The following is a 13,060-nucleotide window of genomic DNA, read 5'->3' on the forward strand; positions in this document are numbered from 1 at the left end:
CCCGGTGCCGGGAGGTCTCGGTCTGGCGCCAGGACCGGCGCTGGCAGCAGACGGCAGGTCAGGTCCCTTAGTAGGGGCTTTCCTCGTCCAGGGCCAAGGCCATTCCCCTATAGCAGCTGGCGCGCCTACAGACGGCCCGGCCTGCAGCAGCCCCCGCTGTGTTGTGCGGCAGCGGTGGCTCTCGCATGAGCACCAGCGCCGGGGCTGTGAGGGCAGCTGCCCGCCTCGGCGAAGGCTCTCAAACACTGGGTGGCGTGTTCACCCGAGTGCTTTTATCATTACTACAGGGTGCCAGCAGTAATGATAAAGAATAATCAATAATTGCGATAATTACTTTTAAATGCTTAACAGCGTTCCTGCGTGCTGACTTGGCAGTGCTACATCTACGGTCTCTAACGCCTCACGCCGGCAGGAGCCTGCTGACTGGGAAAGCAAGCGTCCCAGCCCGGCAGGGCTGCGTGCTGCCTGCCCGTGCCCAGGGCATGGGGGCGCTGTGGCGGGCGGTAAGCCGGCTGCCGGTCCTGACCGCCCCGGGCACCATGCAAGCCCCTCCACCTCCATGGCTGCCAACCGAACTACCACTCCCAGCAGCCATCGCGTACTGCGCGTGCGCCGGGAGGCATGTCCCAGAGCCTCTCTCTACCTGGATGACCTTTCTCTCAGCCCGTTGGCTGGCCGGCCGGAAACGGCCGTGCCCCGGTGTCCTCTGGGAGTTGTGGTTTTCCCGTCCACTACAGTGCACCAGCTTGGGTAGGGCGGGCGGGACGCGCGTACCAGCAGTCCCGGCGTGCCGTGCCGTGCCGTGCCCCGCCGCCCGGAAGGAGCCGTCAGCAGTCGGTGTAGGCGGGTGCTCGCGGAGCCGGCTGGCAGCGATGGCCGGGCAGATGGCGGTGCTGGGTGAGCAGGGCTGGGGCTTGTCCGCGCCCGGGCAGCTGAGGGGACGGTGCCGGGGGGTGAGGTGAGGGGCGGCGGCGCCGGCGGAACGCTGATCCCTTCTGCTCAGCCCGTGGTGGCCTCCGCTTGGCGGGGCTCAGGGGCATCCCATCACCCTGCCTCGGGCTGGGGCCTTTGAGGAGGCCGCTGACTCCCACTGCGGGGGTTGGTGGGGCTGTCGCAGCCTTGCCCGCTTTATCACCGTTATCACGCGGTGGTTCCCTGCTGCCGGCGTGAAGTGTCGCACTGTTGGGAGGGCCGAGGCGCCCAGCGCCTTGTTGCGAAGAAAGGTCTCGCGAAATTGGCGGCTGAACGTAAACCTGTTGTTTTGTCACTGGTCTGTGTGAAGGACAGCTGTGCCCGCCCTGCCCTGCTGGGGAACAAGGTTTATCCACTCCTCGAAACGCCAGCTGTTTAGAGTTCTTGAGATCTTGTTTGTTTATTGGAGTTTCCCTCCCTCTCTTCCTTTCCCCACCACCACCACCTTTGCTGAGGCGTTGTTAGGTGTTCAGGTTTCTTGCTTTGTCAGTTGAATATATGTAAAATAAGATTTCAAAAGCAATGTATTTCACGCTTAAACTACCCCTTGATTTCAAGGCATAGAAAAGGTTCAGAGATGTGGGAAGATACACTCTGGGGGCTATGACAGAGCCAGGAGGAGTTGGCATAAGTTTACATCTCCTTATGTTTAGACTTCCATTGAAGCTGGAGTTGATGTTTGGGTTGAGAGTTTGTCATTTCACTATGACTGTGGAGCCTCATTAACTAGATATCCGTTAGGGAGGGGTCACTCATAGGCAGTTCCCCTTCAAATACCAGTTAGTCTATTTCTGAAGTACCTTGCACAGAGAAAAAGAATTATTGCAGGGTGGTGATATTGTCAGTTTTGCTGTACCTCTTGGGCTTTTTAAAATCACTGTAGCGTTTAATGGCTGAGATACTTGACTCTTCTAACCACTTTTTGTTGGATTAAGAGACCTGAATTTGCTGGTGACCTTTCAGGAAACTGAATAATCGAGTAGCTGAACAGGCTTAAGGGCATGAAATAAAGCCACATGAAGTGTAACGCATAATACTGTTATGTATTATTTAAGTGTTAATATTCACTGGCTTATAAGTTTGCAGCAGTAGCTACTCTAACCATATTTTTTTAAACTGTGTTTAAGGTTCAGCTGTTTTGGCTCTCCTGTTAGCTGGCTACCTAGCACAGCAATACTTACCAATGCCTGCACCAAAAGTAATCGGGATTGATCTTGGCACAACTTACTGCTCTGTTGGTGTATTTCTTCCTGGAACGGGGCTGGTGAAGGTTATTGCAGATGAAAATGGGCACAACAGCATTCCAAGTATAGTTTCGTTCACGGACAAAGGCGTCTATGTAGGATACGATGGCCTAGAACTGGCTGACTCAAACCCTCAGAACACCATCTATGATGCAAAAAGATTCATTGGGAAAATCTTCAGTTCTGAAGAACTGAAAAGTGAAAGTAGCAGGTATCCTTTTAAGGTGAGTAGCCTTCTCCTTCAGTTCTCTCCAAGCAGTAAGCTGTGGGATGCTTGAAACATGTAGTAGGTAACTAGCTTGTCTGACCTTGAGTCAGTTGGCTAAATCTTACATGTCTGAAGACCATAAGAGGTATCCATAGAGGGGAGGAGGAAACGGTTGTAGAAGCAGCATACTTCTGCATGAGAGCTGATAGTGATTTTCCAGAGGACCCACTCCTCTACTGTGAAATCTGTTTCTGGGTTACCTTCCAGCCCGTTTTCTTAAAGGATAAATTTCAACTTGAAATTCTCACTGTGAAGTTGCTGAAACTTCAGCTCACCTCATAGTTTAAAATTAAGAAGTCTAATGATTAAAAAGCATCACTTTTATCCTTGAATGGGGTGTTGAAGCTTTCACACAGTTGTTAGGTCTTAACTTTGGTTTTTAATGTGTCTTACATGGGCACAGAGAGCGTTACTACTTTGGGTATACTTGGATCCCTTAAGTCACGTTTTGCATAGTACTCATAGTCAAGGAATAGAAGTGACTCAGGAAGTGGAAAAGCACATTTATATTTTTCCAGAATAGACAGACTATATGCAAATAAAACATTTGGTGGAAGCAGGGTGGGAGAGCGTAAGGTGGCGGCTTCTTACATGTGGGTTGTGTTGTTTTTTCCTCCTAGATTTTCAACAACAATGGATCAGCTGAATTTTCTTTGACAACTAATGAAACCTTTCGCATCACTCCAGAGTATATTGGCTCTCAGCTGCTGTTGAAATTGAAGAGAATGGCAGAAGACTATATTGGCATGCCTGTTTCGAAGGCTGTCATCTCTGTGCCAGCAGAGTTTGATGAAAGGCAACGGAATTCTACCATTAAGGCAGCTAATATTGCAGGTGATGCATCCGTATTCTAGTGTTTTTCTAGGAAATCTTAAGGTCTATTTCTCCAACAGTAAAGTATTTGGGGAGGGTATAGGCACAGCAAACCAGTGATGGAGGACCTCAGAAGGGATTTTTGGGTTTTGCAGACCATTAACAGTTGTGAGGAACAGCAGAGAACTCCTGGGTACCAACAGGTGCAGCAAACTAATGCAGATACAGGTAGCTAGAAGAAGTAAGTTTTGCTTCAGGGAAAATAATGTTTTTGGCAATCTCCAAATAGAGGGTTGGTCCAGAGCACCTTCTGACAGTAATTTAAACAGAAGTAGAACATGTCAGTCTCCTTAGCAAGATTTCTGTGGAAGAAATGTGTTTGGTTCATGACTTCACCCTGATGCTTTAGGCTTGAGTATGGAAAAGAGTTAATTGAGTATTACTGCTTACAAAACTATTTCCTTTAGATCTGACATTTTACTTAAGTTTGGTTAAAAAAAAAAAACCAGCTTATGGTAAATGTCATTATGATGTGAGAACTGCACTTTTCTCAGATGTATACCTAATTCTTGCTTGGTATCTTTGCCCTTTGCAGGGCTACAAATTTTGCGAGTCATCAATGAACCCACAGCTGCAGCTATGGCTTATGGACTCCACAATGCTGATGTGTTTAATGTTCTGGTGGTGGACTTAGGTGGAGGAACTTTGGATGTGTCTCTGTTGAACAAGCAGGGAGGGATGTTCCTCACACGAGCCATGGCAGGTGAGAAAAACTCTTTGTCAAGGAGTGGGGGGGAAATAAAAGGTGCATCTAAAGTCACATTATAGGAGCTTTTAAAATGTACCAGCCATGTTACAAAGTGTTCTCCGAACGTGTTCTCAGCTGCCTTTCATGCACAATTAGGTTTGTGACTACAGGTGCTAACTGCTTGTGTTGCCTTCAGTTTTGATATGAGCTGCTGCTCAGTCCAGTAGGAGTGAACAGCAAGACATAATTCAGCAGCTTCATTTAGACAGAGACCCACTAAGTGAATTCTTGTTTTCAGTCAAAAATAATCCCAAATGGTGAAAGCTCTGGGAATATTGTTCAACATGGATGAAAGTCTGCAGGTCATTTCTTTTTAGCTCTGTTGAATGAAAAGCAATTGTTTTGAAAGGTTTTGGAAACACGGTGCAAGAGTGTTCTTTCAGTAGGAACTGCTTATATATATTCTGTTTTAGGCAGGGCATATACATGTACTTCAGTGGCAAGTGGTTTTTTTTTTTCATGTGGGCGCATGAAGATGTTGAATAACTTGGAACTGGTAGATCAATAAGCCCTACTGTGGAAGTGCTAAGAGAAAAACTCATTCCAGGTGGAGAGAGAAATTAGCTGGAAAAACAATTTGCTGTGAGAGATTGCACTTCAATCACAGGGTTACAGCTCGAAACTTGTCATTACATGGTTTCTTCTTCAGAAATACCTCTGAGTTCACAGCCATGGCTTTTTCCTGTTAAGAGTGTAGCAGAGCAGTTCCAAGGGAAAAACCACTGAGGGGAGTAGATTCTATAATTGTTGCTAAATAAAAATCTGGAAATTACTACCCATCACATGTTCTTCAGTGGACAGTTAATGAAATCTATTTTCACAGCTCTGTTCTTGTGCTATGCTTATGGTCCTACTGTCATTTTCTGGCCCTCAACCACCATCTCCCAGTAAATGAAAAGATACGTGCTGCTTTCTGAAGCTTTGAGAGTGATGTGTCTGTTGCCTTCTATTCTGATGTTTCAGGTAACAACAAACTTGGAGGACAGGATTTTAATCAGAGGTTGATGCTGTATTTATACAATCAGCTCCATCAAAGGTATGGTTCCCTGCCAACAAGAAAAGAAGAAATACATCGCCTCAGACAAGCTGTGGAAGCAGTTAAGCTAAATCTGACTGTTCATGAGACAGCCACGCTAAGGGTGTTGTTGACTATGCCAGAAAAGAAGCCTACAAAAGAACTTCCAGATAGTGAGGTGAAACCAAACAATGTGGTGAAAGACGAGCCTTCACAAAAAACAGGAGACCTGAAAAATCCTGGAGATGCCTCAAAAGTAGAGAACAACTTTGTCAAAGTTGTGTTTGAGACGGAAATCTCTAGGAAACTGTTTGAGACGTTAAATGAGGACCTTTTTGAGAAGATTCTTGTGCCCATTGAACAAGTGTTGAAGGATGGCCACCTCCAGAAAGCAGAAGTGGATGAAATTGTGTTAGTGGGAGGTTCCACCCGGATACCTCAGATACGCAAAGTTATTCGGGATTTCTTTGGAAAGGAACCTAACACCTCTGTAGATCCTGACCTAGCAGTTGTAATGGGAGTAGCTATCCAAGCAGGAATTGTTGGTGGGTCCTGGCCTCTTCAAGTCAGCGCTATAGAAATTCCTAATAAGTATTTACGGAAGACTAATTTTAACTGAAAAGAAACTGTTGCCTATTGCATCCCACCTCTCCAAAAGGGTACCCTGATGGTGCATACTTACCTGACTGGTGGTGGAGCCTAATTTTAGCTGTATTGTATTAGTTTTTTATCTGTTGCAGTTAGGTGTCCCTGGACACCAAACTGTTAAAGCTAGATGTTATTTTAAAGGTATGACTGATTTCTGAAGTTCTCATGTGTTCTGTCTGTCTGTAGATTGGATACTGGATGAAATGAAAATGCCAGTGTTGCCACACCTATGTTTTATTGCTAAATTTTCTTAGCAAGTCCTGTAGGAGGTGTATGTTTAAAATAAAAAGGGAGCGTGGCCAAGGTGACAGATAACATTGTTATGGTACTGTAGGTATTTCCAGTCCAATATATTTACTTTGAAAGAATGTGAAGCAGTGTTAATGCACATAGCACTAGCAGTGTTCAGCTTAAATTTATTTATTAAATTGAGTCATTTGAGCTTTTAAAGCACCTTTCTAAAAGGCATGTTGCAGCTTGAATGAAATTTAGGCATTCACTTGATTCTTCTGCTGTTCATAACAGCATAATGGTATTGCTGAGGCTGTACGGCAAATTATCTCGTTTCAGCCAAACCATATTAAAACCTGTTCCCTTGCTACTGTAGCATTACGTACTGTGTCTGCAAGGGCTTACTTTAGATCTGGTTTTAATGGTTGTCATACTGGTTCTGCTGTCATGCCACTGATGTTCTCCACAGAGAACAAGGATGTATTGCCAGCTATATATACCTCCCCTGCCTGATTTAAAAACTGCAGTAATTTTATGTATATTAAAGCCACTGCTGAGTATCTTCCCTTGAATTTGACCAACACAAATTTCATTGTTATGCATCTACAAGTGCTTGACATCTTTCCCCTGGAGTACCCCAGGCTGTACGGTTCTTGGGGAGCAGGTGTGGGGCAGAAGGGATGAATTGTCTGATGAAGTCTAGTTCCTGTAGTCCTAATAAATGACAACTCACCCAACTATTTCACACTTTCTAGCTTTTATCTCTGGTTTAAATTGTTTTGTAATCCCACTCTACGCTGAACATAGATCAGAGATTGTAGCTGTTCTTTTGGCAAGGAAGCAAGGTGTGTAACTTGGGATTTGAGGTAACACTTTTTAGGCAAATGGTTTGCTACCAGCTATCTAGCAGATGCATGAGAAGAAAATAATGATCTGAAAAAAAAAATGGTGACAATTCTCTTTGGAGGGCTAAGTCAATACTTAAAGGCCAGTTGAATTACTCTATCTGTGTAGAACTTTCTACAATGAAAACACATCATTCAGCTTAGAAATGAACCCAGACTTTATCAGGAAAGCTCTAGTAACAGGTGGTTCTAAACATCTTGTATTCTGCAGAATAATTTTGTTTGTATTAAACTTGCCAAGATAAAGTGTGGGGCTTAGATTTATTGTTTAACATATAACTACATTAAAATAGGCTTGTTATTCTCCTGGCAGCAGGCCTTATTTATGTCACTGCCATAAATCAAATGTGCCAATTCAGCTGTTTACATAGGTATTGTCTAAACATGTCTTCGACCTAATCTAATTCAAAACCTCTTAAATTGAATCACAGTTGCACACAACCATTCCATCAGCATTGTTTCACTTCACAGAGGATTCCCAAAACGCTGCTAACATCTGTTTCATTTCCCTGAGTTGAAACTACTTTGATTTTTTTTTCCTCATTTGAGGATTTTTTTCCTTTGTACCTTTTTCAAAACGACCCTGTCTACATCTGTATGGAACCTCCAGTATCTAATACTGCTTCATTGAAAGAAGTGCCTCTTCAGTAAAATCCTGGATGAATGGCAATATACAACATGGTTTTCGTAAGCAGTTGCTATTTGGGGCCTTTGCTTTACAGATATAAATATGTGTGTTGGATTCAACACATATTCCAGTGTCTTTGGAGTCCCTGTGGCCTTTTGCCCTGCTGTAAATTCATCTCAAAGTCTACTGGAGTTACAGTAGGCCTTCAGTTTTCATTTTTTCAAATGCACTGTGTAAAATGAGCAGACCTGTGTAAAAATAGAAGCATGTCGCAATGAAATTATTAAAAGCTTTCTGCAATTCTGGGACATGGTAGGTATGAGTGGAAGAAACTTAAACTGTTACACTCAGTGCAAATAAATGAAGGGGGGGTGATTTTTTCTCATGCTCTTTCAGTCTGGAGGAGGTAAATCCTTTTCAGTGTTAATCTGGGAGGCAGAAGGGAAGGGCAAGTTGTTTACTTGTTAAAAAAATTCACAAAAGGGTATTTATTCAGATTTCTGTACAAATGTTGGGTTTTTTAATAGAGAAGTTACTGTACATTGGGTATCTCACAATGCATCTTTATTTATTAGATAACTTTCCTGAACCCTGCAGTCAAGTTATTTATTTTGTAACTTTTGGGTTTAGTACTCTACTTTGGCACACTGACTTTTAAAGATGACTCCACTCTATTACATGGCTATTTCCAGGTATGCAAGTGTACTGCTTGTCTCTCTTTAAAGAAATTGGTATTTGAAGGCTGAAATCCCTACAATCCTTGAAATCTGAGTATGGTTGCCTGTGGTGGTAGGTATGCAACAAATTTATATAGCTAAAGCTTCTTTTGCAAGTTGAAAATATGAAAGTCCAAGATGCCTAACCAATTATATGTTCCAATGCAGATGATGAAATGCATTTTATAAATAACCTTTTAGAATGTTTTTAATAAAAGGAATTTCTGGCCCTTGGATGTGTCTTTGTTTCAGTTTCTCAGGGAAATCTGTTAGAGGTCATATTCCCTCAGGTTGTCAAGGTCTTGCTGGAGTGACAGATCTTCCCTGGGACATGGCACACACAACTGTGAGAAACTGGGGTATGAAGGGAAAAAACCCCTTTCTCCTCAAGATGCAGTTTGGGGTGGGGGAACAGAACTGAGAAGTGCAGGTTCGTACAAAGAAATCAACTATGGCTGCAAAATGTGGAAATGTGTATATTCCAGCAAGGAAAAGAGGGTTTCCCCTCAACTGTCCAATTTCTCCTGTGATACTGCCAGGAAAGTGCAGCGCAAAGGCTAAAAGCAGGGCTGAGGAAAGGAACACCTGAAAAGATGCTGCCTGTGGGATTTTTGAATGCTGAGGGGAGGAAGTTGAAGCAGAGCATGAGCAGGATCTGTTTTGTGCTCCTCTCTGTGGAGTCAGGGTGTCCTTCCAAGCCTGTGTTAGACTCTGCCCTTGACACCCTGGCTGTCCCACCCTTCCTTTCCCTAACCCAAGCTACCTACCTGGAAAAGGAGGCCAACCAGTAGCTCCTCAAAGGAATGAACAGTTGTGTCCCTTGTACTGTCTTCAGCCCAATGAAGCTGTCCTGGCCCTGTCAGAGGCCCTTTGAGCACAGCCCAAGCAGCTCTTCAGAGATCTTGGCAGTTACTGGCCCATATAGGGCAAAGTCACAGGTGGGGGGTGCTTGTGAATAGCCCCACAGGATGAGACTGTAACCTTAACTCCAAATGCAGGAGAATTGCTGTTTGGAGGAGACAGGGCAGGAGGCAAGGTGTGTGCTCTGAAGGTCCTGATGGCCTCACTTGGGGGAAAGAAGAAAGCAGAGGTGAAAAGCAGAAAGCTGTTCTCTCCTGAGAAACATTCTCTCATACTAGTTTATCCAGGACTTTCCAAAGGTGATAGTTACTTGGGCAAGGTTGTTCCTAATCTAAAATCATTTTGTTTTGTGTAAGTGATAGTATATTTAGTTGTGTTTTGCAGCCAATAGTACTCTGTGATGATGGTACTGTGTAACATAGGAAAACAGGTTTTCTTTTTTACCTTCAGGAGAGGATAGAGAATCACTTACCTTCACATCTTTGAGGAACTTTCTTCAGAGAGCTCCCACTGCTTCTCACCACCCTTCTAAAACAAATACAGCTTGCTTGCTATCAGGCAAGAAATTAAGATCCTACTAGACAGTAACCAGGTGCCAAGATTAAAGTAATACAACAAGGCTGTAGCCTGAAATTATATTCATGTAACTTGTGGATTTTTTCTATTTTTTTTAAAGCAGCTGCTGGGGATCTTTTCTTAGGCTAAAGCTGCAGTGATTCAGTAGGTAATAAATGTGAAGAGTTACAAGGGCTGTAATAAAAATGATAATTAATACTTATGTGGCCTAGAGAAGCACAGGCATGTTCACCTGACACTTTCAGTACATGTACATAACCTGTTCTGCTGCTGAATTAGTCTTGAGGTTTGCATAAAACCTACTAGCAAGGAGAGAGCTGCATCTGGCACAATTTTTCCGTGTCACAATGTGATTTTTGCAATGCTCAGACACGTTAGATGTGGGTTTTATTTATATGGAATATTTTTTCAGTTATGCAGAGATCATAAGGTCAAAAGGCAAGTTAATCTAATCTAATGTGGCAAGTCCATTGCCTCAAGAATTACCCAAGTACATATGCAAATATGCATGTTCTAAAAATCAGCACCAAGTGACATCTGCTTATAGATCCACAGAATACGCAATCTCAGGGTCTTAATGAATCTGCAATCATAATTAAGAAGTAAATGGGCACAATGTGAGAGCAACTTAATGAAATACACAGTTTTTAATTAAAAATAGTGAACAAGATTTATTTTTCAGTCCGCATTTACTAGTGCAACAGTTAAAATATGCCATGAAAATTACTGCTTCATTCTGTTGTTCCAGTGCCAATATCATCAAAATAAGTGATTTGCATAAAATCAGAAAAGATTTTAAGAAACCTGATCAACATATACAGATTGTAGTTGTAGTAAAAAGCAATGCTGTGAGGAGCTTTTGAGCAAGCTAGTAATTTCAAATGGAATATAAAATATTCCATATATATATGGGATGCCAGATATCCCTTCCAGTGTTTACCAGAGTAAGGAATTCTTGTCTTCATTGAGTATTAATTCCTTAGTTTTTTTTATCTTCTTATCCCAGCCTCTGCAACCATTTCAGAAAAGGCACCTTTCTGCTGTAACAAATTATGTGGTGTGTCATATTCTAGAATCCTTCCAGTGTCCAGAACAAGCACTCTACAATGCAAAACCAGAAAGATTACAGGGGAAGAAAAATCAGCTCTTCAACTGCAATTTCCAATCCTATTATAGGTATCTCTGGATAATGGGAACTCTTAGAAGAATTACCACTGCCCTAGGTAATTCATTCATTTCTAAAGCTAGAAACTCCTATATTAAAGAAAACAAACAAGCAAAATCTTTTGAAAGTGTCATTTTTGCTTAACTGGTAAAAATACTGTAGTTCATATATACTTTATACAATTAAGTGGTCTTAATAGTAGTTTATACCTGTACCTTAGCAGTAAAGTTATTAATTTTGTAATTAGAAGGGGGAAACAGAAGATACATATTGATATTTAGTTAATATTGATGCTCAAGACTTTTGGGATACCTTGGATCGTACAGATACAAAGATAATAAGGTAAAAAATGTTGGAGCGTAAACTTTAGTAAGTCTGAAAACAGTTACATTAAAAGGAAGCCATTTATTTTTAAAATGGCTTAATAAAACTTACCTCTCCGAATCCATGACTGTGTGTAACCTGTGGGCTATAGTTAATATTGTGCAGTTGTGAAACTCTCTTTTAATGGTGGACTGCACCAAGTTGTCCGTTTCCATGTCAACAGAAGCTGTTGCCTCATCTAGGACCAGGATTTTTGTCTTTCGTAGCAAAGCACGGGCCAAGCAGACCAGCTGTCTCTGCCCAACACTGTTAAAAACACACGTGAGAAGATCAGGTTAGGAAGGGGAGAACACTATAAAGCTGATATTCTCTTCTATCTTACTTAATAATGTTTTATACTTCTGACAAGACTAGTGAAATATGTTCACCTTGTTTTGGGAGTTTTCATTTCTTCTTGCTCAGCATACCAATTATAGTTAAGATATGACTCTTAAACACCTGTGGCTGAACTTTAGAGCATAAACCTATAGTCTTGCCTTCAATTTCCACATTTACATTGTAATGGGAATAACCCAGATGATGGAGGACTAAACCACTTTTTAATAACATTCAGTGCAAAAGTTTGGATGCTCCTACATGTTAGCTGTAGTGTTTGCCTTCTAGAAACTCCCTCCTGAAAATGACCTGCCAAAAAAAATTCAAGTTGATATTCAGAAAGCTCCATCTAAGGCTTGTCCCTTAGCTGCAAAGTGAAAAGCTTCAGCATTTGTCTCCTTGAGCTTAGAGCCCTTTTATTTCAAGTGTCACCCTCCTTGCATAACTATGGGTTAATGTTTTGCAAGGAAAAAAATCAGGTGCTTTGCCTAAGCAAATATAGCAAAGGCCTAAGCTCCCTGCAGTTCTGTCTTCTTTCCATGTTCAGTGCTTTATTGTTTTCTTTTTTCACAAGTATGAATCAATGAGCACTTTTCTATCCTGCTCTAATTAGAAAGTGCATGAATTGCCACCCTCCCACATCTTCCTTTACACCTATTCATATACTTGAGCTGAAAATAGTCTACTTGCTTGGCTTCCCATACAGCACAGGCCAGAGGTCTTTATACAGTTGTGAACAGTTGGCCACCTCAAAGAAACACATACTACCAGAATAATTCTACTTAGAATGACAGGAGAAGTGTCATTAAACTGATACTTCCTGAAGGAAATTCTCTGGAAGGAACATAGGTTTACAGTACCAGAAAATAACTGCAATAGCACTTTCTTGTTTATGTACCTGAGATTTTCACCACCTTCTGAAATCTCATGAAGGAGTTTCTTTGGGAGTGACTGGACAAAATCCTTTAAGTGACACAGCTCCAGTACTTCCCACAGTTCAAAATCAGAATGTTTTCCAAGTGGATCCAAATTTGACTGCAGTGTCCCAGAAAACAAGATAGGGTCCTAGATAATAGCAGAATGTAAGTGCACAATTCCAACACAAACTTAAAACAGCCTTACATTAACATAGCAAACTGGGACAAATAATTTTGGAAAAGAAGACAAGGATTTGAAAGAATATATACACGCTTTTTCTATTCAGCTTATTTTTCGAAAGAGCCAAGCTTTTTTTTGTTTAAATATTAGCACAGTCTATGCTAAAGACAGACAGCAAATACTACCAGGGTTAAAGCTCCAGAAAAGCTTGGGAAAAAAATAGACCTTCCTTTGGAAAAACATCAGATAAATTTCTTGTAAATTATGTTAACATGACCCATGCACAAAAATGGGTTTATGAATGGCATTCAGGGAACATGCAGAAGGTCTTCAGGTGACCACTAAATTTGTGTTCAAGGTTTTACTTTATCCTAGAGCATTTCAATGTAAGTCAGTCTACCAGCACAAATGCA

The 13,060-nt window shown here is 42.0% G+C and overlaps 2 protein-coding genes across 2 annotated transcripts in view; one reads left to right on the top strand and one right to left on the bottom strand.

Annotated features, from left to right (window-relative positions):
* Positions 1-832: 832 nt before the first annotated feature.
* Positions 833-8,482, top strand: HSPA13 (heat shock protein family A (Hsp70) member 13). Its single transcript, XM_005151619.3, has 5 exons — positions 833-897; positions 2,100-2,440; positions 3,105-3,318; positions 3,893-4,060; positions 5,069-8,482. The coding sequence occupies exons 1-5, from the start codon at positions 873-875 to the stop codon at positions 5,737-5,739; spliced, it is 1,419 nt and encodes a 472-aa protein (XP_005151676.1). The 5' UTR covers positions 833-872; the 3' UTR covers positions 5,740-8,482.
* A 1,892-nt stretch (positions 8,483-10,374) lies between these two features.
* Positions 10,375-13,060, bottom strand: part of LOC101881707 (multidrug resistance-associated protein 1-like) — a gene marked incomplete at its 5' end in the record, with an annotated part of 30,724 nt that continues 28,038 nt past the window's right edge. Inside the window, 3 exons of the mRNA XM_005151618.3 lie at positions 10,375-10,786; positions 11,286-11,480; positions 12,448-12,614. Of these exons, the coding sequence (XP_005151675.2) occupies positions 10,675-10,786; positions 11,286-11,480; positions 12,448-12,614 (474 nt within the window). The remainder of the gene's footprint in view (positions 10,787-11,285; positions 11,481-12,447; positions 12,615-13,060) is intronic.

Source organism: Melopsittacus undulatus, chromosome 2, assembly GCF_012275295.1.
Source record: "Melopsittacus undulatus isolate bMelUnd1 chromosome 2, bMelUnd1.mat.Z, whole genome shotgun sequence".
Lineage (NCBI taxonomy): Eukaryota > Metazoa > Chordata > Aves > Psittaciformes > Psittaculidae > Melopsittacus > Melopsittacus undulatus.

Bases quoted from the DNA above. Each gene is read 5' to 3' on its own strand.
- HSPA13 (XM_005151619.3), top strand. From the start codon at position 873: ATGGCCGGGCAGATGGCGGTGCTGG. The intron at 2,441-3,104 runs GTGAGTAGCCTT...TTTTCCTCCTAG, and splicing joins GTAGCAGGTATCCTTTTAAG to ATTTTCAACAACAATGGATC. The intron at 3,319-3,892 runs GTGATGCATCCG...TGCCCTTTGCAG, and splicing joins TAAGGCAGCTAATATTGCAG to GGCTACAAATTTTGCGAGTC.